The following is an 18936-nucleotide window of genomic DNA, read 5'->3' on the forward strand; positions in this document are numbered from 1 at the left end:
TGAAAATCTGGACTTCAGTATCTAAATTTTGCACTTGGAAGGTTAAGCTAGCAATTCGGTTACTCCAGCTATATTTAACTTTAGATAATAAAAAGTCTTAAGGTCATTCCAAGCAGACACTGGTGGTAGTAGTTTTGGTAACAAAATAAAATATTAAAGGATGTGTCCCCTAATTGCACTCTATCTGTTTCTTATCTCATGTCAGTTTGTCTATATAGGCATGATAATATTGTCTTGCCTATTTATGAAGTGTATAGAGTTTATTGATTTAACTCTGTGGGGTATCTTAACATTATAGTCATAACACTGACTGCAAGTCATAATTTACAAATCCTCTTTTTCCAGCCAGGAAAACCTAGATGTGCGCTTAGGGTTTGACCTGTGTACACAGGAGAAGGATTTCCTATGCAAAAGGAAAAAGGTGGTGGCAGCTGCTCTGAAAAAGGTTCTCCAGCTAGAGGAGGACCTACAAGATGATGAGGTAGGTGTGACAGAATCCTTCCCACTACTTCTTTCAAACACTCAGCCCCTCAAATAGACCCAAAGACTCTCAGACCTTTACTATCTGAGCTAGCTTGGCCTTTCTCTAGGCTCCTGTCCACACAGCTTCTCTTGTTCCACACTGGCCTGGCCTCTGACTAGGCCCAGGCACTCAGCCCCCTTCTCAGGTCTCTGGACCCTACACTGTGTTCCCAGGAACCTCCTCCATGCTACCCAAACTTCCAGATGTTGCAGAAGTTATTCTCCATGCTGACATTCAGGAGCTGCAGCCTTTGTGCTGGGTGATGTTCCTCTACCAGCTCCCAAGATGTTACTGCCTGCCCTACTCTCAGGATCTGAGCTGATACCTGTCTAAGCCCAGCCCTCCTCCAATCAGGTGTCTCCCTGACAATCAGGTGACTCCCTTGATCAGACCTAGCCTCACTGGCCCCTGGGTCAGCTGACTCTCTGATTAGGCCTGACCCCCTTCCCCACCAGTGGCTCAGCAGACTGCTTCACCTCTTAAAGTGGCAGGAACGTCAAGTGCCCTGCCACAATCTGCTCCATAATTTTTCCAGGGACTGAGATGAGGCTGGAGTAGTTCTCTGTATCCTCCTTTTTCCCTGTCTTAAATATGGGCACTATATTTGCCTTTTTCCAATCATCTGGAACCTCTCCTGATTGCCATGAGTTTTCAAACATGATGGCCAGCAGCTTTGCAACCACGTCAGCCAACTCCCTCAGCACCTTCAGGTGCATCCTGTCTGGCCCCATGGATTTGTATATGTCCAGCTTTTCTAAATAGCCTGTAACCTGTTCTTTTGCCAGAGTTGGCTGCTCACCTTCTTCCCAAACTGTGTTGCCAGGTACTGTGGGGGCTGACCTTGCCTGTGAAGTCTGAGGTGGAAAAGGCATTGAGTACTTCAGCCTTTTCTGCATCCTCTGTCAGTAGGTTGCTTCCCCCATTCAGTAAGGGACCCACGCTTTCCCTGATTCTCCTCTTGTTACTGACATACTTGTAGAAACCCTTCTTTTTACCCTTCACATCCCTTGCTAACTGGAACTCCAATTGTGCTTTGACCTTGACTTTATCCATGCATGCCCAAGCAATGCTCTTATGCTCCTTCCTAGTTGTTTGTCCTAGTGGAAATTTCTTATAAGCTTCCATTTTGTGATTTAGTTTATTAAATAGCTCCCTGCTAAGTCAAACTGGTCTTCTGCAATGCTCGCTATTCTTCCTGCACATTAGGATGATTTGTTCCTGAACTCTTAGTAAAGCTTCTTTAAAGTACAGCCAGCTCTTCTGGACTCCTCTCCCATACAGACTGACTTCCCAGGGGATCCTGCTCATTAGTTCTCTGAGTAGATGCACCCTGCTTTCATCATCTCTGGTCAGAATACTTTACAATGAAGAATTAAGTGATTTTCCTTCTTAGGAAAAAATGATTAGTTACAGACAGTATTCATAAAATCATCTGGTCTAATTTTATTTATATATACAGTTCCTACTGAAAAGATCTTTGACTAGTGGGTTATATTAATTACCAATATAATCTAGCTTTTTGGACTCAGAATTATGGCAAAGGCTTTTATAAAGATAAAGGCTGCTTGCAGATGTTAAAAAAAAAGTGATGCTTTACTTTAAACTTGACAAACTCCCATGCCAAGCCCAGCGCATGCCCAGAAGAGGCATCACATTAACTGAACCCAGCTCACCCAATGTCTGTATAGATCGAGTGCTTTAGTGGGATGTTTTTGGCGCTTTTATGTAATACCTTATTGAATCAGCTTTAGATAAAAGCACCAAAAAGCCCTATTCAGATGCTACAAAGCCGAGTCAAAGTAACACGCTGCTTCTTCCAGTAAAGCACAGTTTTTGAGGGATTTTTTTAACATTTCCAAGCAGCCAAATTATCTTCTTAGCCAGCCATATTCAAAAATCAACAGTGGCAGTGGTAGTCCCTTGATGTGAAGATGAAAATCTTCCAATAAATAGGGAAGTCATTGATGAGTCCATAGATGACCAAGGAGGTGAATTCAAAATCTTCACGTTTAATTGAAGACGTGGCAAATAGTTCTAGCAGGAAGGGGTAGGTCCTCTCCCACTTCCCAGCCCCACCTCCCCCACCCCTAATACTTAACAGCTCAGAGTCCGGCTGCAGCTCCCTGCTGCAGCCGCCAGGGACTGCCCGAATCACCAAAGCTCTCCAAATCTTTTTTGAAGATTCGGAGAGTTTTGAATCAATTCGGACCTTGAAATTGGTCCCTTGATTTAATTTGGATTCAGAGATTCGGCCACTGAATCAGGTCAAATCTCTTCCAAATCGAATCACCACCCAAAGCTTCGCACAGCCCTAGTCCTTTGGATAGTGAGATAAACTCACCAGTGACAGAACACACCATCCAGAGAAGAAAAGACTCAAAGAAGCAATTTAACTCTGGGAAGGGGCCAGAGAGCAACACAACTGCAACATGTGGTACAAAAGGGAAGGAAAATGCAAAATATGTCTGATGCATGTATACAAATGTGCGAAGTATGGGGAATAAATAAGATGAGGTAGAAGCTGCAGCCTAAGAAAGATCTATGATCTGACTGATACCACAGAAACTTGGTGGGACAGCATTAAGGGTTACACAGTTTTGGAAGAACAGAGTTGGGAGAAAAGTGGGGTGGGGGGTAGTGTTACTTGTATGTACCTGGTTCAGGAGGAAAAAAACAAATCTGGATTTCATTCAACTCAAGTTAATAGGCCTGATGTCATGGAAGGATAGACTAAACTATAAAGGCACCAAGGAGGGCTGGGAGAAACTAAAGGGCACAGTATTGGAAGCTTAACAAGAAACTGTCCTGACATGATGGAAGCACAAGAAAAATGGCAAGAGGTCAAGGTGGTTGCACAAGGAGGTTCTAAAATGCCTCAAAGGCAAAAGGAAATCACACAGTCAGTGTAAAAATGGGCAGGTCACCAAGAAAGTATACCAGGAAATAGCAAGAGCCTACAGGGACAAAATCAGGAAGGCAAAGATAAATAATGAGCTGCACCTGGCAAAGGAGGTTAAGAACAACAGCAAGAAGTTCTATAAGTAAGTTAGTAAGAAAAAAAGGACCAAGGAAGCTGGGAATCATCTGTTAACAAGCCAGGGGGCACTCAATTGAAGATGCAAAGATCTACTCAACAGCTAGTTTGCAGTACTCTTCACAAAATAAATAAGCTGAAGCTAGACACTTAATAAGAAATACCTGGATAAGGAAGCAGGCAATGTGAGGGAGGAAATAACAAAAGAGATGGTTAGAGAGCTTTTGTTGGGTCTGAATTCAAGTCAAAAGGGACGGATGAGCTTTATCCCAGGGTCCTGAAGAAACTGGTAGAGGATCTTAGCAATGATCTTCATGAAGTCGTGGGAGACAGGCCAGATACCAGAGGACTGGAAAAGGGCCAGCATATTGCCCCTCTTCATAAAAGGCAAAAAGGTCCCTGGGGAACTACAGGCCAGTTAACCTCATATGAATACCTGGGATGTTACTGGAAGGCCACTTGCAAGCATCTGGAGGAGAAAAAGATGATCACAAGTAGCCAGAATGGATATATAAAAAACAGTGTCAAACAAACTTTATATGCTTCTTTGACAAAATAACTACTTGGGTGGATGAAGGGAATGCTGTGGTTATAGTGTATCTTAACATCAGCAAGTATTCTGACAAGGTCCCACATGAGCTTCTTATAAACAAATTGGAGAAATGTGGACTAGGTAAAACTACTACAAGGTACATAGATAACTGGCTCAATAGCCAGAGGCAAATGATTAACAGGTCTATATCAAAATGGCAGGAGGTTTCAAGTGGAGTTCCACAGAGGTCTGTCCTGGGCTTGGTGCTGTTAAATGTGGGTTTTTTTAAGAATTTGGATGCTGAATTTATGAGAAAGCTTCCTGAGCAAGTTTGCAGACATCATGAAACTGGGAAGGATTGTAAACACACTGGCGGATGTGAGTGCATTCAGAAGGATATCAACACACTGGAAAGTTGGGCTAGAGCTAATAGGATGAAATTCAGTGTGGACAAATGCAAGGTGCTACACCTCAGGAGGAATAATCAAAAACACAGATATAAAATGAATGACACCTAGCTGGATGGCAGGTCTATGGAAAAGGACTTTGGAGTCTTCAACGATCACAGACTTGATACAAGTCTGCAGTGTGATGCAGCTGCACAAAAGGCAAATACGTCTTTGGGATGCATTAATTAGGTGCAGTTAGGCACCAGACACAGGAGGTGATAGTGCCTCCCTACGCAGCACTGGTTAGGCTCATCTGCAGTGCTGTACGCAGTTCTGGGCTCCACATTTTAAAGAGCATGTGGGCAAGTAGAGAGGGTCCAGAGATGGGCAATATGATAAAAATGATAAAGAGCTTGGAAGGCAAGCCATATGAGGAGAAGGTAAAGGAGCTAGGCACGTTCAGTTTGTGGAAAAGGTGCTTCAGAGAAGACATGGTATCAGTCTTCAAATAACTGAAGGGCTGCCATATAAAGAAGAGGGAAAGCACCTGTTCTCTCTTGTGAACCAATGGCTTGTAGTTGCAGAAAAGTAAGTTTAGATTGGATATCCAGAAAAAAATTCTTCACTATTACAACAGTGAGGTAGTGGAATAGACTGCCTAAGGAAGTTGTGGACTTTCCATCACTGGAGGTATTCAACAAGAGGTTGGGCAGCCACTAGTCAAGGATGATCTAGGCATAGTTTTGCCTGTGTTCTATTATGGGTATTTCCCATGCTTCTGGGCTTTGCTGGTTGCCCTCTTTCGCTTTTCCTGCTACATGTGTCAGAGTTTTTTTAAGCCTTCCTCAGATGCATTGGGTGCTGGCTATAGCCAAGGCTGGAGACTTCAACTGGGGTGTGCCAGTGCTCCTGCTGGGAGGTTCCTGGCTAGAGGGTCTTGCCCTAGGTCAAAGCCAGATCAACTGCCATATTTGGAATCAGGAAAAAATTTTACTCTGCAGTCAGATTGGTATGGACTGTGGCAGTTTTTGCTTTCCTGTGTAGAGCGGGCATGGCCCTCTACCCAGGATTTCTTAAGCATATATTGACAACATTTCATAGAAGGACATTGGCTGCTGTGGTTCCCCTGCTTTACCAATGGCAGGTCAGGGGTTAGATCTGTATTGTGTCAGGGTTGACAGCAGTCTTGTGTAGAGTTTAGATTATGGTTTGTATGGGATGGTTTGCATAGGGATGATCCTGCCTGAGGCAGAGAGCTGGGCTAGATAACCTGTGGGGGGTTATCCCTTCCTTCCCTGTGGGGGGTTATCCCTTCCTTCCCTACTTCTCTATGATACCTAGATAGGGGAAATGCTCAACAGTTTCCAAGAAATGGCTCTAATTGTACTGTGTGGGCAAATGGTTGTCTTCAGGGTGAGTTGTTAAAGTATCTTAGTTTTTGTGAAGATGACAATGGGTCCAAGTATTTCATACACTTCAGAAAAGCAACCAAGAGTGACTTGGAGCTCTTTAACTGAGTGGGCAAACAAGACAAACTTCAGTGTACTGAAGATCAGTAATGGCGGTGTCAGTTATCTTGGATTTGGAATGTAACCAATTGATATTAAAGAGATTCCTGCACATACAATATTGGATGCTGACTCCAGATGGAAGTCTGTCGACAATGAAGTGTGAAATAGCTGTAATAAAGATGGAAAACAGTGTTCATGCAATCACATCTCCTTGCTTGACTCTAGTTCTAATGGTGAAGGGGTCTATTTCCAAGCCATTGCTTAGGATAGTTGCTGTCATGTCATCATGAAGGAGTCTGTTAATGGTAACAAATTTTGGCGGGCATCCAGATCGCATCAAGATCTTCCATAGGGCCTTTCTGTTGACTGAATCAAAAGCTTTAGTCAGGTCAGTGAAGGCCATAGAAAGATCTCATAGGTGCTCACAGCATTTCTCCCACAACTGTCTAGTAGCAAAGGTCATATCTATCGTACTTCTCAGTGGTCTGGAACCACACTGTGACTCAAGTAGAATCTCCTCAGCAAGGAAAGTGAGGAGAAATCAGGCAAAGGTTTTCCTAGCTATGGACAGAAGTGCAATACCACAATAATGACTGCTGCCTAGTCTATCTTCTTTCTTGAATATGGTTACAATTCTGGCATTTTTCAAGTCATTGGGAATCTGCTCACATTTCCAGAATTTCATAATAACAAAACGTAGTTGATGAGAGTTTTTTGCACCTCGCTTTTCAGCTGGTATTCCATCAGAACCATATACTTTGTTGTTTTTCTTCTGCTTAATAGCTTTCAAGGCCACTTGATAAGTTGTTTTATCTGCAAGGTATTCCATAATGGGGTGTTGTGGAATAGCTTTTATGCTAGAGTCTTGGTTCAGGAGCTCTTGAAAGTGCTTCTTCCAACATGTATTGATGATGGAGGAGTGTTGTTCCATCCTTGGACATCAGAGAATGGCTTCTTGTGTGGTTAGCCCATAGATAACTTTGGTTGCACTGAAGAAACTATGTGTGTTGTACCTGTCAGCAAACTTTTGAATCTTGTTTGCTTTGTCCTTCCACCATTTGTTCTTTTGGTCTCAACTATTCCTCTAGGTCTCAGTTTTAATGTGATGATAAGTGTGTTGCTTCTGTTTAAAGTTGATATCTTTCTACCAAACTTTGAGGGCTCTTTTTTTTGTCAGTGGGAGATTGTATTTCCCTATAATTCTCATCAAACCAGTCATGATATTTCTTTGCAGAAAAGTCTAGAGATTCTTTGCATACCTCCTGGATGCCTTTCTTGAGATTTTTCTAGTAATCAATGGTGTTGAGATCATCAGGGAGATCACAGTTTTTCACTGAGGCACTAGTGGAGATGGTTGCTTTTAGCAGTCTCAAGCACTCAGTATTGAACCCCTCTTCTTTGGTTGCTTCTTTTATTTACATAATTTTGGGAGAATACAAATGGACTGTATCAAATGATGATCCATCCAACAGTTGCCTTCATTGGTTATAGATCTGGTGATATGGACATCACAAAGGTCCTGGACACACACTATGATATAGTCAGTCAGGTGCCAGTGTTTGAGCAGGGGTTCATCCATGATGTCTTTCATTTGTTGATTTGGCAAAATAAGGAGTTTGTGATGATAAGATCATGTTCCAAACACTTGTTGAGGAGAATTCCATTTGAGTTGACTTTCCCAGTCCCTTCCTTTCCAAGTGCTCCTCTCCATAGCTCAGAGTCCCTACCCACTCTAGCACTGAAACCACCAAGAATAATTATCATATCTTCTTTAGGGATAGATGACAGGACATGGTCAAGTTTGGAATAGAAAAAATTCTTATTTTATCATTTTGTCGCAGAGCACTTAGGTGCCCTGCACCTGAGAGCAGGGATGGCTCCAGAGAGTCCCCTAGCAGTGAGAAGGGGGAGATGCAGCCACCAGTCACCAGGGCAACACAGGTGCTGGTTGCCGGGCAACTGGCAAAACCCCCTGACAGGAAGGGGCAGGGCTTAGCCCTTCTTAAACCCAGGCAGGAGGCTAGGGTGGCAGTTGCTCCTCTGGTAGCCAAGGAGTAAGGAGCTCAGCCAGCGTGGAGAGAAGGCCAAGGTTTGGCTGCATGAGTATCCACAGGTTGCTGCCATGAGCTGGAGTATTTTTGCCTGGTAGGGATTAAATGTTGTCTGACCGGATGGTTTAGCTTTATGTTATAGCCCGGGGGCTTTGTGTTTTCTGTTTAACCGGAGGACCAGGTGAAGCTATTAGGGGTTGGAGGAGGCCTCATAGGGACTCTGCAGTAGCATGGGGGTTCCTGGCATCGGGAAGGCGCAGTATTTTGTGGGGTGCATTGGCCTAGCCCCGAGAGTGCGGAGGGGCAGCGAGGAGCCCCGAGAGAGAGAGAGAGGGGGCAGCAAGGAGCCCCAAGTGCAAAAGAAGGGCCGAGACATAACAGGGCCCAAGTCAGATCACACCAGCATCATCTGCGAGGCTTGGGCTGTGGTGTAGGGGAGGAAAAGGAGCCGCAGATAGCGCCCCCTGTCATCGGGGTGCGTAGAAATGGGCAGCCTCCCGCTAATTACAACAATCTATTAATTAATTAAGATCAAGGCATGGCAGGAGAGTAAGCAGGCGGTTGGCCCATTGCAGGAGGGCGGCGTCATACCCAGAGAGGCTCCAATAGTGGCACCCCCGTCACAATCTACATAGAGTCGGGGAATACACTGCTGAATGTTGCATGTGATCTATTGGTCAATTGTACACAAAGGATCACGAGATGATTACTGATGCCAAATGGACATTCCAGCATCTTGGTCTTGATGCAAAACCAATGCAATGGATGTGTCTGTCTTTTTTCCTTCTTTTTCTTTCCAAAAAAGGTGTAGTGACCACCGTGCTCTGTGAACGGCTATTCTTCTATGCGTCTGATCTTACTAAATGCAGAACTTGTCAATATCAAATTGTTCAGATTCTCTGGCAGTGAGTGCTGTCCTTCACTATGGTCAATCACTGTTAGGGTCGTCTATCAGAATGGGCATGTTTTAGGTTGCAAACCTCATTACTTGATTTGGACCACAGATAAAGTGATCCCACTGGACACACTTTTTTTCAGTCAGGTGAAAAAAGATGGATTATGTTTAGGACACCTTTTCTAGCTGCCTTCCCATACAGTGTGAGAAGAATGGATCCTAAATATGCCTTCTCAGTCATGACTGTAGATGCCAAATATCACACCTGTCTCAGTTCTAAGCACAATATGATTGTGAGGGAGTGGGGTCTAGGAGCGGCCGTGTACTCCCTAGCGCCCCCTACCGTCACGTAAGGTGGACTCAGCACCCTCGGATTCTCACCCGCCACGACTTTGATGATAAATAGGTTTGGATGGGAGGCTGCCTTTATCCCCCCGGTGAACGGTGTGAATGTCCCTGCCCCTACTCCGTATGGGGTACCTCTGTGCACCCCTTGCCTTAAGGGCTATGCGTGCCTCCAAACCTCCCTTTTAGCATGCCCCAAGCCTCGCAGTTGTTCCTGGACATTTATTCTGTCCTGGTCCTCCAACCGGCCCCCACTGGCACCCCTTGGGCTCGTCTCACCCTGGTGCCCCTTACCGGCAACCCCAGGTTTGTCCACTCCCTGGCGCCCCTGGGGCTCACCACGCCCCACCGCCAGTCTCCAAACTCCGAGGCTATCACGCCGCCCAGGCCGTCTTCCAAAACCTTTGCTAGTCACTCTGATGTCCGAATACTGGTGAATACTGGGTTGGGGTCAGGCGGCCGGAGCCTTACCTGGCCTCCCCGACCCTACTGGGTTCTTGTCCAAATACTAGTGGATACTGGGTTGGGCTCAGGTGGCCAGAGCCTCACCTGGCCTCCCCAACCCTACTGGGTTCTTGTCCAAATACTAGTGGATACCGGGTTGGGCTCAGGCGGCCGGAGCCTTACCTGGCCTCCCCGACCCTACTGGGCAATGTCCCCCTGTTACTGGGTCCCTAATAATCAGAACCTGCCCCACTCTGGGGCCTGTGCCGTGCCTCTCGCGCCCGCTGCCCCACTCTGGGGCCTGTGCTGCGCCTCTCACGGCTGGGGCTACAACCCCCACTGGGCGAGCGCCTTTCCAGCACTCCTTATGCTGTGCCCACTGTGGCATTGTGCCCCTATTGGGCACCGGGAACCCCCAAGCTGCTGGGGAATCCCCGTGAGGCCTCCTCTCACCCCTACAGCCTCACTCGGTCCTCCAGGGTAACTATAACTGAAACCCGAGCCACCTGGCTACAACATAAACAACACAGAGCTTCCTTGCTCATAACGTAAACTCCAAGCCCCTCTAGGGCTTGCACCCTACCTCCCTTTAGGGTGTTCTCATCTCCAGCATCATCGCAGCCGGTCAGCATGGTAAGGCTGCAACCACCAACTCAGGCTGCTCAGCTCTGCCATAGAGCTCCTGCTCCTGCGGCTGCCAGAAGGGAACTGCTCTCTGGCTCAGGCCTGGGCAGTTTATAAAGGCCCGGCCCTGCCCCCTTCTGGTCACCTGACCTATCTGGTTGCTGCAGCAACCGGCACCTGAGCTGCCTCTGTGACTGGCAGCTCCTTAACCCTCCATTAGTCACAGGACATCTCCTTGAACCTGTGACACACCTCCCCCCTGAAGTTCACACTCACCGGGGGGGGGTCTTTCTGCTGCTCCACGAGAAAGAGACCCTGTTGCCAAAGGGTGTTCTTGTTGGCCTTCCTTTCCTGCAGGCATTCGGCAGCTTCTAGACTGGGGGCGGAGGTTTTAAGGCGCCTCCAACCCACCTTTTACCCAGAGGTGCATCGTGTGGGATTTACTGGGGTTTACCCGCCACAGGTAGCCCCCCCACATTAGCTGCCCCTGGTAAATTGCCTACCTGGCCCACTGCTCTTCCGCCTGCTCTTCGCGGTCTCCATTCTCTTCCCACACCCCTAAGTTCTTCCTTCTGGGTCATTCTCCAGGCCTCTCTTCTCTCCTTGTCCTCCTGGATGTTTTGAAGTTTGCCCCATATAGCCCACTGGCACCTCTGGGCCTTTTGGGCATCTTCTTTCTTCCAGAATTCGACCCGGCCTTGGCCCGTGTGTCCTCCTCTAGGTCCTCTATAAATACGGACGAAGGCCACTTTTCCTACCTTCTCCTCTATACAGCTCCTGAGGGTCCTCCACGTAACCTTTTCAGGTATACTGGCCATGTATAAACATGGCCTTTTCTCAAACACTGGTCTACACCCCGCTGAGCGGTTTTCCCTGCTTCTACCAAGAGGCTGGACTCCCTTCTCCTTTTGAGGTGCTCTCACTCCCCTAGTCCTGACACCCTGCACAAGGTATATAGGTAGTAGAAAATCAGACCTCATTTTGCAAACAACCTCAGCATAATTAGGCAGCACATAAACTCAGAAGCCAGAATGGTGGACTTACTTCCTTTCCCCCAAGCTGGGTTTATCACCTCTTTTTACATAATGAGGTTTTTCATTTTGCATGTGAAAAAGCTTTATTTTCAAATACAGTTATTAAAATAAGTTCTTTTTTTCTTGGGATCCACAATTCTGCACAAAAAATATCTAATATTTGCAGCAGCAGTAAATTGGCTCAGTATATGCTATTAATCTTTACTCCTAGCTGAGCCAATTCATCTGTCAGATGACCCATAGGTTTAAGTAACTTGGGGAAATGTTTTCCAAATTAAAATGCAAAATGTGTGCGCCAGAGATATTTTGAATGCTCACACAGCCTCAAATGCCCCAAAGTTTGACCAGCCCAAGATGACAAGTAGTTAATTACAAGGTCATATCACATCAGTGATAGCAGTGAAGAGATCTTTTCTAGTTTTCAGTGGTGAAGCACTTCAGTGGTAAGTAGATTGTTTCTACAGGTATAAAAACTGTTTTCTGATTTATTGCATGTAATACAAATCTAATATAATCAGAGGAAGGTACCAATTATTGTATCCCAGGTTGTCAGACCTTAAGCAGGGAGGGGCTGGAAGTATTTAAAGGGAGTGAGTGAGTTGGGTCTCCAAATAGATTTAATACTTTAAAAATTATGTCTGACAAGGCAGCCTTTGCCCTTCCATTTGCCAATATTTAGGTAGAGAAAACACAGAGTAATTCCAGCTATTCCTCTATACATGATTAATCCAAATTATAGACTACATCCTAATCACTTTCTCATACCTAAGTGGCAGTTTCCTGGCTGTATAATTACAATTTGTGGCATTCATGCAGAGTGCAGATCATATTTGCACATTTGGCAGCACAGGATCATCCTGCACATGTACCTTCCAGAGGAGAAGGAAGGGAGATCTACCATTTTTTTTGTCTAATTCTTGGGCACTTGCCCAGGGATCAGAAGACTCAAACTCTAAATGCTTCCTCAACTGGAGTGCATTAGAACCTACATCTGCTGCTTCTCAGAAAAATGCTTTAAGCACCAAGCGATGGGCCAGACATTATCTAAAGCAGGGATTCTCAGCCAGGGTGCTTGCTGTAAGATCTTTTGAAGGGTGCTGCAAGGTATGGGGAGATAAACAGCTGTGAGGAGATAAGTGTAGGCTCAGGCTAGTCCCTTCCTGGCTGCTGCCCCGCCCCCACTGCTGAACCCATCTACAAAGAGTTAAGCACTGTAATAAAAAAATAGTTTGTTTTTTAATTAAATAGGGATGCTGCTCAATTCACTGAAGTTATGGAGAAGTGCTTTGACTGAAACAAAGGGTGCCTCACATATAAAAAGCTTGAGAACCATTGTTCTAAAGTGCTTCCCAGCACTCCTCTTGAAACTGGCCCACTGGGTACAGCACATCAGATGGAGAGTTATTCAGTGAGAATAACTGGACATGATGGGCATCAGGTTCTTGCTGGGGCCTCTGCTCCCGATGAGGCAGAAACTTATCCTAAATTTGCTTATCCATTTTATCCAATGACTATTACAGATACAGTGCAGGAAGTCAGTTTTAAGGGGAGGGCTAGAAACAGTTCTGGACAATGCTTAGGCCATGGCCTGATGGTTAAAGCACTTTGCCGTGAAGTGGAATATGAAAGATTTGAACCCTTTTTGGGTGAGAAAGTCTTAGAACCTAAGTCTTATGTTCCCTGGGGAAGTCTCCTAACCACTATGATTAAAGAAATGAGGGCTGCTTCTTCTGTTCCTTTCTCTCACTTGTGTTTTTTCTACAACTAAACTTTTGGGACTTGGTTGGCACGGTGACTATAGCTATGCTGAAACTTAAACTGTTCATAAGTGCCAAAAACTGCTGTTTTGCAGTATGCAAGTGGTGTTTAGGTATATGAATTGAAATAGGATCTAGCCCAATGTCTCCGCTTCCAAAGCGGTCATACATAATTTTAACTTTTCATCAATAACTGAACTTTGTATAATATTCATGCTTCCTGGTTTTAACCACTTACTGAACATAGATTTATCATTTTCTAATCCCTATTACATAGATTTTTATTAATGGGTCTTTTTGCCTCTTGCAGGTGCCAGTAGTAGCAGTCATGACAACAGGTGGTGGGACAAGAGCACTAACAGCGATGTATGCTCACTTGTTGTGTCTGCAGAAATTGGGTGTCTTGGACTGCATTTCATACATCACTGGTTTGTCTGGCACAACATGGTAAGGCTGAAGTGAACAAAGCTTTCATCTGAAATTTTTTTGTAGTAATTTTTTGTTACTATGAAATGAATTTAAAAAAACATAAAATCTTTACTATGGTGAACTGTTCATTTGTGTTCATTTAAGTAGCTATGCATATGTTTGTAGCCTAGTTAAAATATCTAATGAATATTATCTGCATATGGAAAATCAGAAACTGCTACTGTTTGTGTGTTCCAGAAGCCTTTGTGACCAACAAAAGTACAGTCAACAAGGAGTTTGGGCCATCTGAGGTGGCTTTTTCATGTTTCCTTTTTAGATAATTACCAGTATTTGGTACAGATTTATCCATGACTGATGTAATACTGGGAGGGTAACAAAATTTACTAGAGAGATGACAACAGCAAAGGCAGCAGTCAACAAAGGGAGGCTTGGTGCTAATAACTGGAATGCTCTATGCCTCCAATTCGACTATTATATGGAATGTTGTAATCAAGAAACTACACATTTGAAAGCAAAAGTGTTTCCATATAGTGGTGTTAATACTATTTCATTGTTATTTTTAGTGTAACCAAGCAATGTGGTTGCTATGTGGGAAGTGTAAAATCAGGATTGGGGTAGGTGGTGTCCACAAGGAGTTTATATCTAAATTGGCTTACTGCATGAAGAAGTCTGAGAGTCACTGTTTTAAAACACTGGTGAGCAAGATAAGGCCTGTGGGTCAGATCTAGCCCATGGAGCTGTTTCAGCCAACCCACAGGACTCCCCACAGGTCTGGAAATTTGTAGTAAGGGGTGACAGTGTTAATTGCTGCATTTCCTTGAGTCTTAGCAATTGAGGCTGCTACCTCCAACTTCCAGTCTTGTGGGCCAGGTGATGAGACTCCGTGTTCTGGATCCAGCCCAGATCATCCCCATGCTACTCATTGAGCCCTATGCCACTCATCCACTCATGCAAGGCTGGATGAGTTGGGCAACAGTATTCTAAAGTATACTATGTGGGTTGATATCCACCCTGCAGTGATCTTCCCAAAAAAGACCTCTTTCACAAGGTTTCTACTATTTTTTCCTATTTGGGTTTGCTATTTCTCTAGTTAAAATAAAATTAATGGAAAATAATGGAAATTCCTCCCATCCTTCTCCTCCCCCACATAACCACTGGGGAAACTCCTGTAGGTTTTCATCTTCTATGTGCACACAAGAAGAAACGCCACACAGTTTGCCAGAGATTATACAATTTATTTTTTTGAACATCAGCAGAATTCTAGAAATGGATTCCTAGGCCACATCTACACAAAACGCTGACTGCTCAGTAGCTCATTACTACTGCACAGTAGCGTTGCATGGCACAAAGCATGATGGGATGTTACTGCACAGTAGTAAGGAGCTACTGCACAGTCAGCATCACCTAAAAGCCATTCAGTGACCGTACTAGATGAGTAACTCCAGTTACTGAACAGTCATTTAGTACTTGTCTATACAAGTATTAAATGACTGCACAGTAACAACTGCACAGTCAGTATCTCATGTAGAAGTGGCCCTAGGTTCTCTTTCTAGTTGTAGGACTGTAATTTACTGTAAAAGTCAAAGTAGGGGGTGAAGAGTTCTGCCCCTGAATTCTGTATTTTTGTTAAAGATGCTCTGTATTTATATAATGATACATACTACTGTATGATTTACATCTACATCATGATGCATACATAATAATATAAACATGTATCCACTCAGCATTTATCATATCCATATACATAGATCTGCTATAGCTATAAAGCAACCCAACTCAACCTTTCAGGCAAAAATGTGAGACCAGATACATTAGAAGCTACGCTTCTGAAATTCATGAACCTTTTGATAAGCCTGGGACTGTGTATGAAGCAATTCTAGGCCCATTTAATAGCCATTATAGGACATTCAATGGTTTTGATTAAATTTCAATAAACGTTCATTGAGTTTCCTTCAACCACCAAAGAAAATTTCAAGCCCACCTATATAATTTCAAATCAAGGCATCTCTGTAAATCATAGAACTCTAATTTTGAACCCAATTTTTCCTTATATTTCCTATCTCTAGGACCATGTCAAATTTATATGAAGATCCTGACTGGTCACAGAAGGACATGGAAGCAGCACTAAAGGATGCTCGAAAGCACGTGCTCAAAAACAAGCTTACCTCCTGCTTTTCCATTAGTCGTCTGAAATACTATTTGAAAGAACTGTATCGGCGGAATCAAGAGGGATACAAGATATCTTTTACAGATCTGTGGGGACTTATCATTGAAAGTCTATTGCATGATGGGGTACTGTGTGTTTTGTTGCTCTTCCTAATAGTTCGATTTTTTTATTTTCCAAGGAATATTTCTAGAACCTAACTTGTTTTCCGTACTGGTAATTTTTCAAAGGGATTAATTTTTAAATTTTCAAAAATGAAATGTGCCTCATAAGATTTACACTGTGTGAGCAACATGACCAATAAAAACTGGCAACATAATAAACCAAACTAAGAAAACAACACAGAAATTTCATTGCATGATTAACAGAATCTTTTTTTTCCTTAACCAGTTAATTAAAAAATTCTGTTTTTCAAGTCCACAGAAAAATTCATATTTTTTTATATATATCTTTATTTCCACATTTTGCAAAATCCATTTAAAAAAGAAAGGTTGAAGAATTCAGAATTCCAGTTGAGTTCTATGGCAACACAAGAAGAGTATTTCATGAAGGCTTGGGCACACAGATGTGACTAGCACCTTAGTCCCAGAACTCAATTCTGCCTGAAGAAGGGCAGGCAGTGTTGGCAGCACTAGTGTTCCTCCAGACTCTGGAGTGAAAGGAACAGCTTTTTAGGAAACTCAAAATAAGCATGCTATCATGTCACTTTGGCACTTAGCACTGTTCACCTACTCTTTTAACCAATTCATTCAGGGAAAAAAACAAAGCTGAGTTTTATTTCTAAACACTTTAGAAGCATTCAATTAACAGGACTATTCAAATGCTTGCATTTAAGCACTTGCTTAAACAATAAAGAGAATGAGGGACAGAGATCAGCACTTTGAGGTGAGGACTAAGCCCATAGAGAAGAGCCTGGCTAGAACCTAGCTTTCAACCTGCTTTAATTATTCTATCTCAGATTCAGTCAAAGCTTCATGTGTTATTTACATTTTCCTGAGTTACTATCTTTTTTTAAAACAGGAAAACCACCATAAACTCACAGATCAGCAACAAGCATTAAATCAGGGTCAGAATCCTTTGCCCATATACCTCTGCCTCAATGTGAAGGAGAAAATGAGCAATCAGGATTTTCGAGGTAATAATTATGTTCTAGAATTATATGTGGCTCAGTGCCATAAATAGGATGGGGTGACTGGGGTAGCTGTCTGGTACCAACTTGGTGGGGTGAGAAAAATTGGCTGCCACTGCAGCTGCACAAATGTACCAGCAGTGTGGCAGCAACCAGAAGCTACTGCTGCTCTTGTGAGAGTCAGGTGCCCTGGGTGCCTGGCCACATTATTGTGTCTCTGGTTTGGCTTTAAATCAAACATGATGCAGTTTAGAATTAGGCAAATTTGTTGATTTCATTCAAGATTACTCAAATTAAGTTGCTGAAAGCAGAACTTACGCTGTTTTATGAATAAAATATGTATGTCTGTATATTTCCAGCTTGTCTGGAAAATGTGTACTACAGTGGATTATCACAAGATTATCTATCCCTCACAGATACAGGAAGTGCCAGAAATCTCATGAGCTTTCATGCATCTCTTAGTATAAAGGAGAATTTGTTCTCCACACTCATCACTGTAACATGTACAGTGACTATAAGTGCAGTTACAGAATATGGTAAACTAGTTTGTCATGAACAGGCTGAAACCAAAAGTCTTATTTAATTGTTAACTCTGAGTCTCAAAACAGTTTTTCTGTGTACTCATGATCAGATTATTGCAGTCTCTCTTGTGTTCTCTCTTTAGAATGGGTGGAGTTTACCCCGTATGAGGTTGGATTCCAAAAATATGGAGCCTTCATTCCTGCAGAGCATTTTGGAAGTGAATTCTTCATGGGCAGAATGATGAAGAAGCTCCCAGAATCCCGTATCTGCTTCTTGGAAGGTGATGTATTTCCTACAAATTGTAATGCTAATGCTACCTCGCTGTAGCATCTAAAAATAACTGGTGTGCCACCGGAACCGTGTAATACTACGCAATCATTTAGTATTTGCTAAACCACGTACTATATGACTGCTCAGTACCAAATGTGCAGTCCCAGGCAGGTGAAGATGTGCCCAATGTGTAATATAAACCACTGACCAGCAAGCCACTTTGTTATGTTGGCAGCAATTGATGAAATCTAATTTTTCAGAAAGTGTTTATGGTCACATATTAGAATGAGTAACAGGTCACTCACTATCTGTAGGCTTTTAAAAATCTCCCTGTCATTATTTCATCAGATTTATCTAATTTCACTGCAAGACATATGCAATATTATACACCTTTATTTCAACAAATGTTGTATAACGTTGCAGTTTACTTAAGCATGAGTTCCTTCTATAGTTCAAATCTCTAAGTTTAGGCTCTTACATAAAATAGACCTACTGGTGACTTACAGCTCTGCTTAATCCAGCAATATAACATTGTGTATGCATATTAATGCATAATGCAGTAATATTCTGAATTTAATATGAAACTGTTCTGAGGAACAGCTTTGGTACATTAGGTATCCCAGAGATCTTTACAAATTTAAATAAAATAAATACTGAAATCATAACAAGAAAATGTTTTACAGAAACAGACAGGAGAGAGAAATCAGGCTGTGTGTATGTTTCCAGGTGATGTTCAAAATGAGATGTAGAGTAGATGAAGCAGAGGAGGCTGCCACCATGTGGAGGATTAGCACTTAGTGGGTGTATCTACACATATGCTTTACTGCAGAGTCAACTAATTAGCTCTACAATAAAGCATCACCATCTGCATGTGCACCCCTATTAGGGCACAATATGTTAATTAACTCCACTGTAGGATAGTACTGTCTGGGATAAGGTGGAGTAATTCAGTGTACCAAAACACATGTGTAAAAATGACTGGGTCTGGCTGGGGCATGAAGGTGCTACAGTGCAAGGGCTGCCTGCTGCCTAGCCCCACACTGCATGACCCTTGTGCCCTAGGCAGGCCCTCCACAGCACACTGAGCCAGGGTGGAGCAGCTCTGGACTGGCAGGCTAACCCTTTGGCCCCCACCCCCATCAGCTGGGGCTGCTCCATCCCTGCTCAATGTGCTGCGATCCTGGGTGCATATGTAAATTCTGCACCAGGGAGCAATAAACTCTGGCACAAACTGCACCAGAGTTTATTGCTATGTGCAGATTGCACGTGTAGATGCACCTACA

At 43.6% G+C, this 18936-nt stretch overlaps 1 protein-coding gene across 1 annotated transcript in view; it reads left to right on the forward strand.

The window, feature by feature from the left end:
- Positions 1-18936, forward strand: part of LOC149871849 (cytosolic phospholipase A2 epsilon-like) — a 59455-nt gene that overhangs the window by 29239 nt on the left and 11280 nt on the right. Inside the window, exons 12-16 of the mRNA XM_090034644.1 lie at positions 346-481; positions 13450-13586; positions 15635-15860; positions 16753-16867; positions 17526-17663. Coding sequence (XP_089890770.1) covers positions 346-481; positions 13450-13586; positions 15635-15860; positions 16753-16867; positions 17526-17663 — 752 coding nt within the window. The remainder of the gene's footprint in view (positions 1-345; positions 482-13449; positions 13587-15634; positions 15861-16752; positions 16868-17525; positions 17664-18936) is intronic.

The sequence above is a fragment of the Crocodylus siamensis genome, chromosome 2 (genome assembly GCF_052110815.1).
Source record: "Crocodylus siamensis isolate JL-2025a chromosome 2, ASM5211081v1, whole genome shotgun sequence".
NCBI lineage: Eukaryota > Metazoa > Chordata > Crocodylia > Crocodylidae > Crocodylus > Crocodylus siamensis.